This window comes from Schistocerca americana, chromosome 3 (genome assembly GCF_021461395.2).
Source record: "Schistocerca americana isolate TAMUIC-IGC-003095 chromosome 3, iqSchAmer2.1, whole genome shotgun sequence".
NCBI classification, from domain to species: domain Eukaryota; kingdom Metazoa; phylum Arthropoda; class Insecta; order Orthoptera; family Acrididae; genus Schistocerca; species Schistocerca americana.
Window position 1 is genome coordinate 113,896,667 of NC_060121.1, and position 20,688 is coordinate 113,917,354.

General features: G+C 42.9%; 1 protein-coding gene across 1 annotated transcript; it reads right to left on the bottom strand.

Moving 5' to 3' along the window:
• Nucleotides 1-447: 447 nt before the first annotated feature.
• LOC124605905 lies at nt 448-20,474 on the bottom strand. Its single transcript, XM_047137852.1, has 6 exons — nt 20,370-20,474; nt 19,889-20,188; nt 19,647-19,799; nt 19,481-19,564; nt 12,793-12,882; nt 448-507 (listed from the first exon to the last, which is right to left on the bottom strand). The coding sequence occupies exons 1-6, from the start codon at nt 20,472-20,474 to the stop codon at nt 448-450; spliced, it is 792 nt and encodes a 263-aa protein (XP_046993808.1).
• Nucleotides 20,475-20,688: the final 214 nt, after the last annotated feature.

Sequence of the window (20,688 nt, forward strand, 5' to 3'; positions counted from 1 at the left end):
TGTTCAAATGTGTGTGAAATCTTTATGGGACTTAACTGCTAATGTCATCAGTCCCTAAGCTTACACACTACTTAACCTAAATTATCCTAAGGACAAACACACACACCCATCCCCGAGGGAGGACTTGAACCTCCGCCGGGATCAGCCACACAGTCCATGACTGCAGCACCTTAGACCGCTTGGTTAATCCCATGCAGCTACAGTATGAACAAACACCACAAGCATGGCTTGTAACAAACCTGTAGTGGGCATGGGACATCATGTGATTGGTGACAAACGTACGTAATATACTAGTCAGTGGAAGCAAAGATGTGGGAGCTCTAGGCATATACTGTGGTATTTTGTGTGTAATGGGAAAATGGTATGTTTCCGGACATGAATTCCTATGCTAAACTTAACTGTCTTGGTCCCTACTACAAATCCTAAACATCTCTAAAGAGAAATTAGTTACACCTCATATACACAAGGCCTCAACCCATGCAAGATTTTGCAGTCATAATAATCAATCTGCAATTACCATGTTATGTTGTGTATTAAACATAATGAATATGAGAGTGCAATAAAACAGTCCTCAAACTGAAGGTTGCTTTGAACATGACAGCAAATTACCAGGCAAGACTCTATTACCTATGGTATGTCCTTTTCCTGTACACTCAAGTTCAATTTAGTAAAGCAATTGTAAAGAAGAAAAATTTTTCATCATATAAATCAAATTATGTGATAAACTGATAGTTTTCATATACATGAAATTTTGGAAAGTTGAAAACTAGGTAGTTCTAAATAACGCCTTGTAAAACTGCACCCATTACAAGGTGACAGCTACAAGTCTGTGTGGATGTGGATATCCACAGTAACAATTACTTTGTGAATAAAAACTTGTACCCATAATGCAGATGTAGTTGCAGATATCAGTAGGAACAATTAATTTGTCAATATTACAATTTTAGTTTGTCTGCATTACATGCACATAAATAATGTTTGATATAAAATCAGCAATCTACTCAGTGTAATGATTATTGTACAATAGAAAACCCAGGGTGAAATGGAACAATATTTTGAAAAGGATAGTTGCTGCTCACCATATAGCAGAGAAGCTAGTCACAGATAAGCACAACAAAAAGACTGTCACAAAATGAGCTTTCAGCCAACAAGCCTTTGTCAAAAATACCCAACACACACACACACACACACACACACACACACACACACACACACACACACACGACCACAATCTCTGGCAGCTGAAGACAGACTATGAGCAGCAGCATATGATGGGAGAGGCAACTGGTTGGGGTAAGGAGGAGGCTGGAGTGGGGAGGGGATGGGATGAGGTAGCAGGGTAGGTGTGGGGGACAGTAAAGTGCTGCTAGTGGGAGCATGCAGGGACAAAGTGGAGAGAGGGCAGGGCAGCTAGGTGTATTCAGGAGGATAGATGGAGGGTGGGGGAAAGAGGGGGAGGGGTAGCAGTAAAGGAGAGAACTAAAAAGACTGGGTGCATTGGTGGAAAGACGGCTGAATAGTGCTGGAGTAAGAAAAGGAAAGGGGCTAGATGGGTAAGGACAGCGACTAATGAAGGTTGAAGCCAGGAGGGTTATGGAAATGAGTGATATACTCCAGAAAGAGTTCCCACCTGCACATTTCAAAAATCTGGTGCTGGTAGGAAGGCTCCAGATGCCACAGGCTGTGAAGCAGTCACTGGAATGAAGAACGTCATATTAGGTGGCATGCTAGGTAACAGGATGGTCCAGTTGTTTCTTGGCCATAGTTTGTCGGTGGCCATTCATGTGGGCAGACAGCTTGTTGGCTGTCAAGTCTATGTAGAAAGCAGCAAAGGGTTGCAGCTTAGCTTGTAGATCAAATGACTCGTTTCATAGGTAGCCCTGCCTTTGATGGCATAGGTGAAGTTTGTGACTGGACTGGAGTAGCTGGTGGTAGGAGGATGTATGAGACAGGTCTTGCATGTAGGTCTGTTACAGGGATATGAGCAGGGGTGGACGAGGATATCGGGTAGGCTTGTTGGGTGGCGGAGTATCACTGTGGGAGGGGTGAGAAAGATAGTGGGTAGGACATTTCTCATTTCAGGGCATGATGAGTGGTAGTTGAAACCCTGGCAGAGAATGTAATTCAGTTGTTCCAGTACTGGGCAGTACTGAGTAACGAGGGAAATGCTCCTCTGCAGTCCAACAGTTCGACTTCGGGAAGTGGTGGGTGACTGGAAAGATAAGGCATGGGAGATCTGTCTTTGTACAAGGTTGGGAAGGTAATTATGGTCTGTAAAGGCCTCAGTGAGACCCTCAGTATATTATGAGAGTGATTGCGCATCACTGTAGATGTAATGGCCACAGGTGGCTAGGCTGTCCAGAAGGGTTTTCTTGGTATGGATTGGGTGGCAGCTGTCAAAGGGCGGGAGGGGGGGGGGGTATTCCTGGTGTTGGTAGGTTTGATATGGACAGAGGTACTGATGTGGCCATCTTTGACTTGTTTTTGTTTTGTTTTAGGGCACAAAAACAACCAGGGTCATACGTGCCCATGTGAAAACTGTAGAACACGAAGAGAAAGAGAGGAGTTAAAAATGGCTGCACATCAATCCCAACTGATGGAAGAGAAGATAGTTAAGGAAGGGGTGTGAAGAAAGGTTTAGAAATTATGCCATAGAGAAATGCAGATCCAGAACTAAAAATTAAATGGCCTTCACAATATTGCTATGATAGATAAAAAGTAAAACGCGGTCAACAGCTGTGCGTCACTCACTAAAACCACCAATAACTCAGACAGCAAACACAAACGCGAACATAAACAGTTAAAAAAAGAAATGGCAGACAGCCAAAAGTTGGGTGCAATGTGCACAAAGTGGTGGGGGAGCACTATTTAACAAATGGTGATGACATAGTTAAGATGATCTCCTCACAGTGAGAGGGCCGAGAGGAGGTCGTCCAAGCCACTGGGAGAGGCTTAATAATCCAGAGCTTGTTCCCATGAAGAGGGGCAACAGTGGTGATGCCAAAGAGACTCCACCTGCTGACAGACGGCAACACAGAGATCATCACAGGGAATATACGAACTATCGAGCTGAGGTACGAGGACTGCAACCTTGACAGCATCAGCAGTGGCCTTGTTTCCTGACAGACCGATGTGACCAGGAATCCACATAAACATCACAGTGGCTCCATCAAGAGTGAGCAAGTGACAGTTTTCCTGGACCCATTGCACTAAGGGATGGACGGTGGGCAGCACACGGAGGTTTTGAAGGGCACTGAAAGAGACTATGTAGATGAAACAATTGAAAAGCCTGTCACATGTACTGCATGGCCTGATACAGGGTGAAGAGCTCTGCAGTAAATACTGAGCAGTGTTCTGGAAACCAATATCAAATACTGTCTGCACCAATGATGAAGACACACCCAACACCATGGTCAGTCCCAGAGCTGTCAGTGTACACAAAGGTACTATCGCAAAATTCCATGCGAAGGTCATGAAACTTAAGGTGATAGAGTGAGGCTGGAGTAGTGTCCTTGGGAAGCAAATGAAGGCCAGCGTGAACACTGGCCACTACACAAAGCCAAGAGGAAGTTGCAGGTAACATGAAGTTAAATTGCTGAGCAAGAGCTGAAAGTGAACTCCTGGAGGTAACACAAAAAAGGGACGTGCCCCATACTGGCAATCAAAGGAGTCATTGAAGAAGGAGGCACAGAATGTGTGGCCCTGCATGGCAGACAAATGGCATGCATATCTGCTGAGGAGAAAGCCACGGTGGTAGGACAGCAGTAGTTTTGGGATCTTTTGCATACAGACTTTCAACCAGGCTAGTGTAAAAGGCGCTAGTGGCCAAACGAATGCCATGATGGTGGATAGTGTTGCGACGGCGTAAGATGGACGGGCATGCAGATGCATAAACGAAACACCCATAGTCTAGTTTCAAACAGAGAAGGGATCGGTACAAACGTAGGAGGGTGGTTTGATCTGCACCCCAGGTAGTACCACTGAGTATATATAGGACATTGATAAACCACATACAGCAAGCTGCCAGGTAAGACATGTGGGAAGACCAAGAGTTTCCTACCGAGCATGAGCCCCAGGAATTTTGTAGTTTCAACGAACGGAAGAGCAATAGGCTCAAAATGTAAATATGGTGGAAGAAACCAATTCCACCGCCAGAAACTCATATAAACGGTTTTGTCAGTAGAAAAACAAAAGCCACTTCGATGCTCTATGAGTAAACACAATCAAGACATCACTGGAGACACCTCTCAATGAGACAGGTCCGTGAAGAACTAGAATATATGGCAAAATGATCAACAAAAAGGGAGCCAGAGGTGCCCAATGGGAGACTGGCCATTATAGGGTTAATGGCGATAGCAAAGGGGGTGAAACTCAGGACAGAGCCCTGAGGCACAGATAAAGGTGTCCAACAAGGCAGAACCACACATATCTTGAAAACTTGGTCTTTTAAAAATTCCTGAAGGAAACGGGGCAGGCAGCCAGGGAAGCCCCACTTGTAGAGTACGGGAAATACCAGTCCTCTAGCAAGTGTCATAGGCTTTCTCCAAATCGAAAAAACATGGCCACAGTCTGAGATTTCTGCAGAAAACCATTCATGACATGGGTAGACAAAGTGACAAGATGGTCAACTGCAGAACGCCGCACTCGAAATCCACACTGTGCAGTGGTTAGTAGATTGTGAGACTCAAGCAAACCATACAAGCTGGGCAGAAATCATATGTTCCATCACCTTGCAAACACAGCTGCTGAGAGAAATGGGGCAGTAGCTAGAAGGAACATATTTGCCCTTACTGGGATTAGGTATGGCTTCACACCAGTGTCTGGGAAATGTGCCCTCTGCCCAGATGCGGCTGTACATATTAATCAGAAAATGCTTGCCCACGAGAGAAAGGTGCTGCATCATCTGAATGTGAACAGCATCTGGTCCTGGGCCAGGATCGGGATGAAGTGAGGAATGATCTAGCTCCCTCATAATAAAGGCGACATTGCAGCACTCACGATTTGGGGAAGAGAAGGGCAACGCCCAAGCCTCCTCCACTCATTGCTGATGGAAGAAGGCAGGGCGATAGTGGGAGGAGCTCGAAATCTCCGCAAAATGGCAGCCCAAGTTGTTGGAGATAGCAATAGGGTCCACGATGACATTGTCTGCTACTGTCAGGCTGGAAATTTGGAAACAGGTCTTGGTCCCAGAGAGCCATTGGAGGTTGGCCCACATGACAGACGAGGGAATGGAATCATTAAAAGAACTGATGAATGAAATCCAGCTAGCTTTTTCGCTATCCTGAAAAACGTGATGACACTGCGCACATATCTGTTTATAATGATTGCAGTTTGCCATCATAGGATGATGGTTAAAAATGAAGAGATCACGTCTCCAGACACAAATTGCGACGCGGCACACCAAGGGACAGGGACACAACATGGTAAAGAGGAAGTGTGAGGAATGGAACATTCTGTGGTGGTAACGATAATGTCTGCAAGATATTCCATTTGGTCATCACAACTGGAGAAAGGTTGTTCATCAAAGGTTGCCAGAGAGGAGTAAAGCTTCCAGTCAACCTTAATAAGCTGCCATTTGGGTGTGCATGGAGAAGGGGTGAGAGTCAGCACACACGAAATGGTCGCTCGAGTATGTGTCAGAGAGAACAGGCCACTCGAGATGAGCTGGGCAATGCAGGACAGGTCAAAATGGGAATAGGTGTGCATGGAGTCTGAAATGAATATGGGTGCTCCTGTGTTAAAGCGGAAGAGGTTAAGTTGACTGATAAGGTCAGCCAAGAGGGTGCCTCTCGGACAAGTTCTGGGAGAACCCCTAAAGGGAATGGTGCGCATTGAAGTCACTTACAACAGAAAGTGGTGAGGTAGCTGCCCAATAAGCTGGAGGAAGTCTGCCCTGCTAACATTGTATGACGGACGGATGTAAACAGTAAAAACAGGTCAAGTGAGGAAGGAAAAGGCGAATAGCAACAGCCTGAAGGTGGGCAGACAGGGAAATGGGTTGATTGAACATCATCCCATATGAGGAGCATGACACCCTCATGAGATGGAATGCCGGCCTTGGGGGAAGGTTGAAACGGATCGGGAAGAGACTACCATAGTGAAGGATTGGCCGTCTTCAGTATGTAAAACCATGAGGAACCTTGGTGCGGCTGGGAGGGTCTTTGAATTGTTAGTCTAATTCTGTTTACATTTCATAGCCTTTGACTGTGAAGATGATTGCCTCACTGTCCGGCCCCGGTAGCTGAGTGGTCAGCGTGATGGAATGTCAATCCTAAGGTCCCGGGTTCGATTCCCGGCTGGGTTGGAGATTTTCTCCGCTCAGGGACTGGGTGTTGTGTTGTCCTAATCATCATCATTTCATCCCCATCGATGCGCAGGTCGCTGAAGTGGCGTCAAATCGAAAGACCTGCACCAGGCGAACGGTCTACCCGACGGGAGGCCTTAGCCACATGACATTTCATTTCATTTCATTTCATTGCCTCACTGCAAGAAAATCCCCCATGATTTCCAGTGTCTCCTATGACACGCTCCTTCCAACTGGGGGCCCCCTTCAGAAGGGGGCGCACCCGCCTTAGGTGACTGTTCACACCTCAGGTCACACTCTCGAACATCTGACAGAGGTATCAATTGGCAATTTGGGAGGTAGCAGCTCAGGCAATCCCCCTCCCTGGGCCTGGCCTGTACCAGGGGGTACATGTGAACCCTACCTGTCAACCTGGGGCTGGGAATTACATGTTACCCAGTCCCCTGTTTCATGTCAGACATGTGGGCCGGCTTTCAGAAGCATACAGGGAGGAAGAAAATGAGGAACCTCAAATGCTGAAATGAAGGAAGGATAGAAGAAGGTCAGCAAAGAAAAAAAAAGGCACAATGGAGAGTATTCTGATACTGATTACCGAAAATGCGGAACACTTTCTCAAAAACCCAGACATGTTCCCCAAGGGAGGGGAAAAGGAACAGCAAGAGGATAGACATGCAGCAAGAGAGCGAAAAGATGCTGCAAAGGCTGGGGCCCCATGGTAACCAAGCACAAACCTGCCAAAGAGGCACCCGGGGGGGGCATCTTCGAGATGGAGGTCAACATCAAGTAAGGTGGCCTGTTAGGTAGAGTAGGACCAGGTAAAGTAAATGGATGGGGGAAAGGTGTTGAGGTTCTGGAGGAAAATGGATACGGTGTTCTCACCCTTGATCCACATCACGAAGATATAATCACAGCCTATGCCATCTGGATCCTTCACCCCCCGCACCAGCTTTTCTGAATTACACACATGGGAACCCTTCCTGCAATATATCCTATGTTTGCATAACGCTCTTGGCCTCAGCCTTTTTTAGTCATTGTCCTTACTCATCTAGCCCCTTCCCTGTTCTCATTCCCGCACTACACAGCTGTCTTTCCACCAATTCACCCAGTCTTTTTACTTCTCTCCTTTTCCGCAAATCCTCCTCACTCCCCCACCCTCCGTCTAACCTCCCAAATACACCTAGCTACCCTACCTCTCTCCAACTCATTCCTGCATGCTCCCATAGCAGTACCTTACCGTCCCCAAACCCTACCCGACTATTCCTCTCCCTGCTCACCTCAGCCTCCTCGTTACACTCACCCGCTTGCCTCTTCCATCATGCGCTAATGCTTGTAGTTTGGCTTCAGTTGCCAGAGACTTGTTGGCCAAAAGCTCATTCCGTGACAGTCTTTTTGTTGAGCCTATCTGTGACTCAGTATCTCTGCTATATGGTGAGTAACAACTATCCTATACTTATTATATTGAGAACTGTAGTGGGGTGAAATGATTTCACATTATGGTCAATTAATGTAAAATTTACAAACAAACTATATAAATGACACTTAACAGTATTCTAAAAGTGAGAACTGCTTGACCCATGACTTCATCAGACACCCCAAAGTTGCGGCAATGTTGCAAAAAAATTTCATAAAATATGTTAGAGAAATTATGATGGAATCTTGTAACTTATGGACTGTACCAAGAATGTGATAGGAAATATTACAGTAAAAGGTAGTCAAGATACCATGTGCTACCCGTTTAATGACTTCACCATCAGTAACACATTCAATAACAAAGAAAAAGGAAAAATAATACAAATGAACAAATGATCCAGAAAACTAACACCTGAAATACTCTTGCCATGATGTTTTTTTTTTTTGGGTGGGGGGGTGGGGGTGGGGGTGGGGGAAGCTGGATTTAAGAAAACAGAGTGAACTGGTCTTCTACCTTGACATAGTGCATGAGGACAATTTGGAATATACTCTGCTACTAATATTGTCTTCAGTATTTGAATTTGCAAAGTTATTGAGCTATGTAAAGGAGGAGATTTTGTAACATTACATGTAAGGTGGATCAGAAGGTGAAAAGTTCCAGAAGCAAGTAGGTTTTACAGTCAGTAAAAGTTTAGCAGCAGCAGTAATTGATTTCCAACTGATTGATGATTGAATAGCAATCATGAGACTAAAAGGCAGATTCACAAATATCACAATAGTTACATTATGTGCTCTGACCAAGGATGTAGAGGATGAAAGAAAGACAGTTTCTATGAAATTTTCCAAGAGGTAATTAGTAAGACAACAGGATATGTTATGAAGACGAAGCTCATCGTGGGAGATGCCAATGCTAAAAGCAGAAGGGAAATCATCTGGAAAGGAATAGCTGGGACTGAAAGCCTACATGTTGAAATAATTATAATGAAGTGAGGTTACTATGTTGTGCAAGTGCAGCCAACCTAAAGGTTATGAGCACACACTTTCCTTGGAAGGGCACAAGGTAACTTGGGTATCACCAGATAGAAGACCAAAAATCAAATAGACCATGTCTTGGTAGACCAGAGACATAAAAGCAGTATAATGACCCTGGAAACCATAACGGGAGCCAGGCACGCAGGCACAGACCATTATCTAGACGTAGCAGAGGTACACTGAGGAATAGCCATAGCCCATAGAAAAGCCAAGGGGGGGAGAGGCGGTGGAAGAGCATAAAATATCATAACATTGACATAGACAGATTGAAAGATAGCAGCAAAGTACAGGAGTTTGTCATTAAGTTGCGAAACATATTTGCTGTTCTAACAATGAAAGACAACCTTGACATTGAAGACCATTAGGAAATGATAAAAACAAATGATGAAGAAGGGCACTAGAAGTATGTGGAAAAAGAAAGAAGAAAAATCCATGGTTTTCAGAAGAATGTGAGCAAACAGTGAAAGAAAGAAGAGCAGTGAAGGAAAAACACCTACAAGAGGATTCCAACGAAAGTAAAGAGGCATATGAAAATGTTATCAAAAGAGCAGAGAAGGATAAAAGTGCAGGAAATGCAGGAGGTTTTTACAGATCAGTTAGATTTTTCAAAGATATATACCACTGATGTACGGCATTAAAGATAAAAGTGACATACAGTTCTGGGAAGATCCAAAGGTATGGAAACTTGGAGGGAATATTTTGAGGAGCTTCTAAGTGTTGAAGACAGAAGTGCAGAAATGGAGCAACAACATGATTATCAGAGTGTAGATCTCTCCATGGAACCACTGACAATGGAAGCAACAACAGACTCAATCAAAATACTAAAAAACAGCAAAGCTCCTGGGAGAGATGGCATAACAGCTGAACTGTTTAAGAAGGGTTGAATAAACAATACACAAACATCTGGAATAAAGAAAGACTGCCGGAGGAGTGGAAGATGTGATAATAATACCAGTTCATAAAAAGGACAACAAACAATACAGGAACTACAGAGGCATTTCATTAATTAGCACTGCCTATAAGACATTCTCTAAGATCCTCCAAAAAATTAGAACCATATTTAAAAGTGATAATAAATGAGAAACAAGTGGGATTTATGAAGAATCATTCATCTACTGACCAGACATCCATATTGAAAGAAGTCATATCCAAATATTGGGAGTATAAAAAGCAATGGCAATACTTTTTGTTGCTTTTAAGAAAGCCTATGACAATATATCCAGAAATAAGTTGTGGGAGAAAACGGAGAGATTAGGAATACCAAAGAAGATTATAAATCTTATGAAAAAGACACTGAAAGCCTCAAAGGGGTAGTGAAAATGGGTGGAGAATATTCCAAGGTGTTTGACATAAAAAAAGGAGTCAGGCAAGGAGATGGAATATCACCCCTCTTGTTCCACATTGTAATACAGGAAGCACTGGATGCAGCAAGTGAAGCAGAAAAGGGAATTAAAATAAGAACAAAAGTAAATGTACTGGCCCTTGCAGATGACGTAGCACTAATCACTGAAAATCCGGATGACCTTAAAATGCTAGAAAAACGACTATTTTTTAAAAAAGCAAAGAAAGATGGATTAGAAGTAAAAGATGAGAAGACAAAATTCATGAGGGCAGAGAGAAATCACAGAACAAAAAGATGGAATACTCTGGAAATCAATAAACACATGGTTGAAGTAGATGAGCTTAAATATCTGGGAGTAATAGTAAACAACAAAAACAAAGAGAAGCAAGAAATAGATGTGAATATCAAAGTTGCATCCAGAGCATCATACACACTCAACAAACTACTGCTATCTAAAAAAATTTCAAGAGGAATAAAAGTAAGAATACATAAAACTTATAATCAGACCAGTATTACTATATGGGGCAGAAATATGGAGAATAGATAAATACATGGAGAGGAAGCTAAAAGTTTTTGAAAATAAAATCCTGCGAAAGATATTTGGACCAAACTATGAGGGAGGAGAATGGTGCAGATGAAAGAACAGGGAGCTCAGGGCACTACACAATGAAACAGACGTACTTGCAGAAGCCAAAACAAGAAGACTAAGATGGGCTGGCCATGTCTATAGAAGAGAGCAGGGTTCTTTACTGAGAGAAGTCTCAGACAATGAAGCAGAAGGATGAAGACCTCTAGATAGGCCAAAAATGAGGTCGAGAGACCAGGTTGCCAAGGGTCTCTGGATACTGGTAGCAAGGAAAGAAAACAGAATACTGTGGAAAAGGCTTCTTGACAAGTATAAAAACAGACTGTGATTTGTGGGGCCAGGAGAGAAACAATAAGTACATGTAAAAAAGATTTCTTGCATTTGTTTCTCAACAGCTGCTTATGGTATTGCCATAGTGATCAAAAATAGTGAACTGAGTGCCAATTAAAATCTTTATCTTTGGAGTAGTAGTGGAGTTGAACATACATCTATCCCCACATGAAAAGATGTACTTTCAGTAGCTGGTGTCTCCATTTTATGTTCTTTTTCCTTCATGTCAACAGTGACCACAATAAGCAACATCTGACCTCAAAAATGTTTAACACTATTAACATGTGGTCCTACACTCGCGTAGTGTTTGAATGTAATCTGATATCCAAAGCAAATGGCAGCAAGTGATTACAGGTACAATAAACAGTTACAATGAAGGAATAAAGTATTTATGAGACTTTTAATTCCTTAAAGAGAATGAGTGACAGGAATTTTTCATAAACACATAGCTAATCTGCTGTCCAGTTAATGCACTAACAACATGTAGCAAACGCAGATTTGTGACTGTCGGGAGCACAGAGACCACTGTGAATAATATACAGGTGAAACAACCTCAAGTCACACACAGTGTGATTTCATAACAGGTTTCATCTATCGCATGTGGGCACCATCAGTTAACTGTTGCCAAGGTGCCAAGAAGTTGGAGGTTAAAAGTACCATTCGGTGGAATGGTCAGACTTTGCACTTCTAAGCCTTTGAAATGTTGCAACTACAGGAACAATTAAGCACACTGTATGTCTGCTTTTAGAAAGAATGCAAACTCAACAGCTTCGTTGCTTTGTTATGTGCCTATCTGCTGCCCAGTAGGCTCTGCTTATTTACTTTCCGACATTTTACTAACTTACCAGAATTTCATGTATTCATAAGTTATTTGATACATGTCAAACAAAATTATTTTAATATACAATCAATAATCTACACTGATGTATATGTATGTACCAGAGATGTTTAGTCTTGGAAGCATAGAAACTTGGTGCAATTTTTTAGAAAACCGACTAAGTATGCCGTATGCAGCTATGAAGTGTAGTATGTTATAGCTCGATTTTTGTGCAACAGATTGCTGATAACTACAAGTGGTCAATTTTTTCCCTATATTGTTCAATCATTTATAGTGTTCTGTAGATGCCATGATAAAGGAGAATCTTCAGGGATACAACACAGGTCAAGCTATATGTCAACAATGTGATGTGATACTCAGGAACTGTGCTTACTACAGTTGAAGGAAATAAAGTAAAATGAATAGGACAGTCACGGCCTTTGCAAATGTTGCTGCTTATCATTTATATGTTTACTGTGTAGATGACCAAATTATTACTGCTCATAAAACAATAGTTATCATGTGTTGTATGAATACAGTTCTGACATGTCAGAGTCGATGATATGAGTATTGGCATGCCACATGTTTGCTCTAAGATAAGACTAAATAATAAAACAGGCAGAACACATCAGTTTAATTACACATAAGTGGGATACTACCTCTTATTAGATAATATCTGTAGAGTCTACAGTGACCAGAAGACCCTATAGCAATACCTACATGACATTTTTTAGCATGAGATCTATCAGCTATTCTATTTTACTTTCTTATACAGTCAAAAAACTATAATTTGTATATGTAATTTGCTGCCACAAAAAATGTGAAGTGAATATCTAGCAAACTATGTGCATCTTCTAGTTTGGAAAGCTTAATAGAAGAATCTTTGTACCTGACCCACAATGGTTTACTGAATGAAGACACCAATAATTCCCTAACAGTGTCACATAATCAGAGTGGTAACCACAGCTTACCTCTTTTGTTTTTGATAAAGTATTCTTCCATTTCTCTCTAACTGCTTCCTTCTCCAATGATTTTAATTCTGCTTCTCCATTCACGGCAACCTAGTAACCATAATCTTTGCTAAAATGATGGCTGACACCTTGTGTGGTTTTAAATAAAGGTATTAACTCAGTAGTATAAATCAAATTAAAGTTTAATATGTGAATAACAACATAGAAACCAGTTATTAAAATAAGAATTAAAGAATTAAAAGTTTTTGGACACAGGTTCCTCTCAGAAACACACATACTTTTTTTATTTTTATTTTTTTATTTTTTCAAAATGTAAAAATAAGTACAGTAACATTTACTCCTATATCTTATATACAACAAACTTAACCACCCTCAATGAAGGACTCTTGAAACAGAAAATATATAAAGGCCAAAAACACAGAGAGAAATAAAGGGAAAAGTGAGGAAAAAACCTATATTAAGGACATAATAATATATCTAAAAACAAAGATGATGAGACTTACCAAACTAAAGTGCTGGCAGGATGATAGACACACAAACAAACACAAACATACACTCAAAATTCAAGCTTTCGCAACCAACGGTTGCTTCGTCAGGAAAGAGGGAAGGAGAGGGAAAGACGAAAGGATGTGGGTTTTAAGGAAGAGGGTAAGGAGTCATCCCAATCCAGGGAGAAAGACTTACCTTAGGGGGAAAAAAGGAAAGGTATACACTTGCACACACACACATATCCATCCGCACATACACAGACACAAGCAGACATTTGTAAAGGCAAAGAGTTTGGGCAGAGATGTCAGTCGAGGCGGAAGTACAGAGGCAAAGATGTTGTTGGAAGACAGGTGAGGTATGAGCGGCGGCAAATTGAAATTAGAAATTAGCAGAGATTGAGGCCTGGCGGATAACGAGAAGAGAGGATATGCTGAAGGGCAAGTTCCCATCTCCAGAGTTCTGACAGATTGGTGTTAGTGGGAAGTATCCAGATAACCCGGACGGTGTAACACTGTGCCAAGATGTGCTGGCCGTGCACCAAGCCATGTTTAGCCACAGGGTGATCCTCATTACCAACAAACACTGTCTGCCTGTGTCCATTCATGTGAATGGACAGTTTATAGCTGGTCATTCCCACATAAAGCTTCACAGTGTAGGCAGGTCAGTTGGTAAATCACGTGGGTGCTTTCACATGTTGCTCTGCCTTTGATCGTGTACACCTTCTGGGTTACAGGACTGGAGTAGGTGGTGGTGGGAGGGTGCATGGGACAGGTTTTACACCGGGGGCGGTTACAAAGGTAGGAGCCATAGGGTAGGGAAGGTGGTTTGGGGATTTCATAGGGATGAACTAAGAGGTTACGAAGGTTAGGTGGACGGCGGAAAGACACTCTTGGTGGAGTGGGGAGGATTTCATGAAGGATGGATCTCATTTCAGGGCAGGATTTGAGGAAGTCGTATCCCTGCTGGAGAGCCACATTCTGGAGAGTCTGATTCAGTCCCGGAAAGTATCCTGTCACAAGTGGGGCACTTTTGGGGTTCTTCTGTTGGAGGTTCTGGGTTTGAGGGGATGAGGAAGTGGCTCTGGTTATTTGCTTCTGTACCAGGTCGGGAGGGTAGTTGCGGGATGCGAAAGCTGTTTTCAGGTTGTTGGTGTAATGGTTCAGGGATTCCGGACTGGAGCAGATTCGTTTGCCACGAAGACTTAGGCTGTAGGGAAGGGACCGTTTGATGTGGAATGGGTGGCAGCTGTCATAATGGAGGTACTGTTGCTTGTTGGTGGGTTTGATGTGGACGGACGTGTGAAGCTGGCCATTGGACAGGTGGAGGTCAACGTCAAGGAAAGTGGCAAGGGATTTGGAGTAGGACCAGGTGAACCTGATGGAATCAAAGGAGTTGAGGTTGGAGAGGAAATTCTAGAGTTCTTCTTCACTGTTGAGTCCAGGTCATGAAAATGTCATCAATAAATCTGTACCAAATTTTGGGTTGGCAGGCCTGGGTAACCAAGAAGGCTTCCTCTAAGCGACCCATGAATAGGTTGGCGTACGAGGGGGCCATCCTGGTACCCATGGCTGTTCCCTTTAATTGTTGGTATGTCTGGCCTTCGAAAGTGAAGAAGTTGTGGGTCAGGATGAAGCTGGATGAGGTAATGAGGAAAGAGGTTTTAGGTAGGGTGGCAGGTGATCGGCGTGAAAGGAAGTGCTCCATCGCAGCGAGGCCCTGGACGTGTGGAATATTTGTGTATAAGGAAGTGGCATCAATGGTTACATGGATGGTGTCCAGGGGTAACAGACTGGGTAAGGATTCCAGGCGTTCGAGAAAGTGGTTGGTGTCTTTGATGAAGGATGGGAGACTGCATGTAATGGGTTGAAGGTGTTGATCTACGTAGGCAGAGATATGTTCTGTGGGGGCTTGGTAACCAGCTACAATGGGACGGCTGGGATGATTGGGTTTGTGAATTTTAGGAAGAAGGTAGAAGGTAGGGGTGCGGGGTGTTGGTGGAGTCAGGAGGTTGATGGAGTCAGGTGAAAGGTTTTGTAGGGGGCCTAAGGTTTTGAGGATTCCTTGAAGCTCTGCTTGGACATCAGGAATGGGATTACCTTGGCAAACTTTGTAAGTAGTGTTGTCTGAAAGCTGACGCAGTCCCTCAGCCACATACTCCCGGCGATCAAGTACCACGGTCGTGGAACCCTTGTCTGTACTCTCTGCTGGAAATATCACTTTGCCACGAAGAAAAACGATCCTAATCCTACTCCTAATGATCCAACTCCCCAAGACACTATCCAAATTGAACCCTGCCTGGAACAGTTCCGTCCTCCGTCACAGCGGGACACACCTCCTCTTCCTCAAAATCACCCTATCCAAACTATCCAGGAATTTCTGACTTCCAGCCTTGCCTCTCAATCCTTCTCAAAAAACCTTAAACCTACTCCCAACATCACCACTGCTGAAGCCCAGGTTATCCGTGACCTGAAGGCTGACCGATCCATCGTCATTCTTCCAGCGGACAAGGGTTCCACGACCATGGTACTTGATCGCCGGGAGTATGTGGCTGAGGGACAGCGTCAGCTTTCAGACAACACTACTTACAAAGTTTGCCAAGGTAATCCCATTCCTGATGTCCAAGCAGAGCTTCAAGGAATCCTCAAAACCTTAGGCCCCCTACAAAACCTTTCACCTGACTCCATCAACCTCCTGACTCCACCAACACCCCGCACCCCTACCTTCTACCTTCTTCCTAAAATTCACAAACCCAATCATCCCAGCCGTCCCATTGTAGCTGGTTACCAAGCCCCCACAGAACATATCTCTGCCTACGTAGATCAACACCTTCAACCCATTACATGCAGTCTCCCATCCTTCATCAAAGACACCAACCACTTTCTCGAACGCCTGGAATCCTTACCCAGTCTGTTACCCCTGGACACCATCCATGTAACCATTGATGCCACTTCCTTATACACAAATATTCCACACGTCCAGGGCCTCGCTGCGATGGAGCACTTCCTTTCACGCCGATCACCTGCCACCCTACCTAAAACCTCTTTCCTCATTACCTTATCCAGCTTCATCCTGACCCACAACTTCTTCACTTTCGAAGGCCAGACATACCAACAATTAAAGGGAACAGCCATGGGTACCAGGATGGCCCCCTCGTACGCCAACCTATTCATGGGTCGCTTAGAGGAAGCCTTCTTGGTTACCCAGGCCTGCCAACCCAAAATTTGGTACAGATTTATTGATGACATTTTCATGACCTGGACTCAACAGTGAAGAAGAACTCTAGAATTTCCTCTCCAACCTCATCTCCTTTGATTCCATCAGGTTCACCTGGTCCTACTCCAAATCCCTTGCCACTTTCCTTGACGTTGACCTCCACCTGTCCAATGGCCAGCTTCACACGTCCGTCCACATCAAACCCACCAACAAGCAACAGTACCTCCATTATGACAGCTGCCACCCATTCCACATCAAACGGTCCCTTCCCTACAGCCTAAGTCTTCGTGGCAAACGAATCTGCTCCAGTCCGGAATCCCTGAACCATTACACCAACAACCTGAAAACAGCTTTCGCATCCCGCAACTACCCTCCCGACCTGGTACAGAAGCAAATAACCAGAGCCACTTCCTCATCCCCTCAAACCCAGAACCTCCAACAGAAGAACCCCAAAAGTGCCCCACTTGTGACAGGATACTTTCCGGGAATGGATAAGACTCTCCAGAATGTGGCTCTCCAGCAGGGATACGACTTCCTCAAATCCTGCCCTGAAATGAGATCCATCCTTCATGAAATCCTCCCCACTCCACCAAGAGTGTCTTTCCACCGTCCACCTAACCTTCTTAACCTCTTAGTTCATCCCTATGAAATCCCCAAACCACCTTCCCTACCCTATGGCTCCTACCTTTGTAACCGCCCCCGGTGTAAAACCTGTCCCATGCACCCTCCCACCACCACCTACTCCAGTCCTGTAACCCAGAAGGTGTACACGATCAAAGGCAGAGCCACGTGTGAAAGCACCCACGTGATTTACCAACTGACCTGCCTACACTGTGAAGCTTTATGTGGGAATGACCAGCAACAAACTGTCCATTCGCATGAATGGACACAGGCAGACAGTGTTTGTTGGTAATGAGGATCACCCTGTGGCTAAACATGCCTTGGTGCACGGCCCGCACATCTTGGCACAGTGTTACACCGTCCGGGTTATCTGGATACTTCCCACTAACACCAATCTGTCAGAACTCTGGAGATGGGAACTTGCCCTTCAGCATATCCTCTCTTCTCGTTATCCGCCAGGCCTCAATCTCTGCTAATTTCTAATTTCAATTTGCCGCCGCTCATACCTCACCTGTCTTCCAACAACATCTTTACCTCTGTACTTCCGCCTCAACTGTCATCTCTGCCCAAACTCTTTGCCTTTACAAATGTCTGCTTGTGTCTGTGTATGTGCGGATGGATATGTGTGTGTGTGCAAGTGTATACCTTTCCTTTTTTCCCCCTAAGGTAAGTCTTTCCGCTCCCTGGATTGGGATGACTCCTTACCCTCCTCCTTAAAACCCACATCCTTTCGTCTTTCCTGACGAAGCAACCGTTGGTTGCGAAAGCTTGAATTTTGAGTGTATGTTTGTGTTTGTTTGTGTGTCTATCGACCTGCCAGCACTTTCGTTTGGTAAGTCACATCATCTTTGTTTTTAGATATATTTTTCCCACGTGGAATGTTTTCCTCTATTATATTGACATAATAATATGTGACATGAGATGAGAATGATGAGGCACAGCTAAGCTGAGAGTGAAAAATTGTGACAGACAGAGGAAATTGAAAGTTCCTCATTCAAAGAAGGAAGAAAGAAAGGGAAATTACAAGGTAATGCTCAGTCAACGATGACGTCTTTGGGCATGGAGCACAAACTGAGACTCAACAGAAATGAGACATGAAACCAGTTGTTGTCTTTAAACAGAAACCATTCCTATGTACATTGTAAGTAAAATATAAAAGAAAAGCAAAATCACAATGGCTGTTTGGGGTCTCTAACTCCTCTCAAATGCAGTTCCAGCATCTCATCAACTGTAAAACCTCACTTGTGATCTACTGAAAAATTAAGAAGTACACTGAAAAAATAAAACATTCTGTAGAATCTGAAGTGAATAATAAAAAATACACTAATGTACAAATTTTATTATGCTTCAAACTTCTTTCAGTAATCATCTTGAGGTTGAAGCTCTTTTGCGTGTGTTTGTTTTAACAATTACATATGTTTTTGGTTGGGGTCCGCCTTTAGTAAAACACAGTTTTGTTTGTTGTCCCAGACATTGTCACTGACAGCTAAAACTCAATACACAGAACCTTACATGAAGAAGATGAGAAAACAAGAAGACACAAGTGAAACATAATTTGCAGACGGCAAACTGTAAAGAAGAACAGACACTGTAAAAACGTAATACAGCAGGAAAACCACACCATGTGCTAAGAAGCCATAATAATAAAAAAAGAACTCTGATGATGCTGCAACTGCAGTGAAACATATCTGGGACAACAAATAAAATTGTGTTTTGCAAAAAGCAAACCCCACCCAAAAACATTTGTTATCTTTCAGTAATAATAAAATTGGGTTACACAGAAACGAGCTCTAAGCTTCATAACAGCAGAACACAGCGTGCTGTGCAATGTCCCAAACAGAAGGAAGTATCCACTGCTTGAAATGCCACAAATACTTCACTATTTTGATATTTAAAGCCAACCATAGTAATGAGAATATGTTGACAATTCTTTATTCCCCACAATTGTAATGGACATCTTTAAATCTATTACTGTCTAACCTACCTAAAAGGTTTTGAGAACATAATCATGTTTAATCAACAACAAACAACTGTAATGTAAAATATGTAGGCCTGCACTGAAAATTTACCTTCAATGGACAAGGTATTTACAGAAAATAACGATGCCACTTTTAGAATTTTTAACGTACAAACCAGACATTTATGCCACAAAAAGTAACAAATGTTGTGACACCTTTAAAAAAACACATAGAAGTACATGCTGCACAAAAATAAAGTGCTGTTGAATTCAAATGTTTGACATCAAATAGAAAAAGAATAGCCATCTATAAGACAGAATCCATTTCTACACGCCAAACACTACATTTAAGCCTAAAAATACTTTCTGGAATTATGCTTACTTTACCATAATTTATGCAATACATACCTTTCCAATTTTACTTATCTTCTTCAGCATACCTTGCTTAGAATGAGGCTGTTGTCTGTTTTTGGATAACAAATGTTCTTTGTGCTGTAGATAAACCCATGATTTAGTATGAGACAACAAATACAAACAGGAGAATTATTTTCAGATTTGAACTGCTAATTTTTACCTTCGTCTTTACTTTACTTTTAACTTTTTCTATATGAGAAGCCAATCTAATGGTTTCATTTAAATCACTGGGTTGCTCTTTAGGAGACATAGCTTCATTTTTTGGATCAATTGTGGAATGTTCTTGTACCAGACCAAGTTTTGATGTATTTTCCTGCAACAGAGAAATTGCAGCGCAAGAAAATTTTTTTGCACAGTCACTCTTCTTTACACACACATCCACACTTGAGCAGCACTGCTTACATGCACAGGGACAATATTCGTGTCACTGTTCAGTTTCTCTGGCGAATGAAAAACGGAGGTGGACGGAGAGGTTGTTCTCACTGTAGGAGATGGGACTTCTATCACATCACTACTGGAGGCTTTTGACTTCGGTGACAGTGAATGGCTACTGCTTTTCTTCCTTCTTCTGTCTTTAGTAGCTGACACAATAGATGAAACACTTCGTGCTGTAGGAGATGTAAATGTTGTTTCCATTTGCTCCATCTCTCTATGTACAATAACTTCAGATACCACAGTGTAGCTATCCATTTCATCGTTAACCTATAAATCACAAACAGCAATGAAATTATAATACTCAATAATTTTTAAGGCTCTGATCGCGGAGCTACTGTTTATAACCCTCTGAACTATTCATTATTTCATCACCAAATTCGTTTCAGTCAAATGAAAAGTGTTCTACAAGAAAGCTGTCACTCCCATCGCGTTTAATAATATTACTAACCCAAGCTGACGATTTCGACTGCCGGCGAATAGTTTTAAGTTCTTCCTCGGTCACTATATCGCCTTCTTCAATATCTTCTGTCCCCTTTCGATGTTTGCGCGACATTGTCACAAATATATCAAAGTATCATTGTATTACAAACATAAACACAAGCACGTTGCCATGGAAACGACGTAAACAAATATATCAGAGACGTAGCGAATAAGGATGCCACCGACACAGTGAGGTTAACCTCCTTGCACCGACCATAGATCACTGACCAAGACGCTCGAATTTTATCACGGGCGAATTTTGTTGGAGGAAAAGGATATCACGTTAG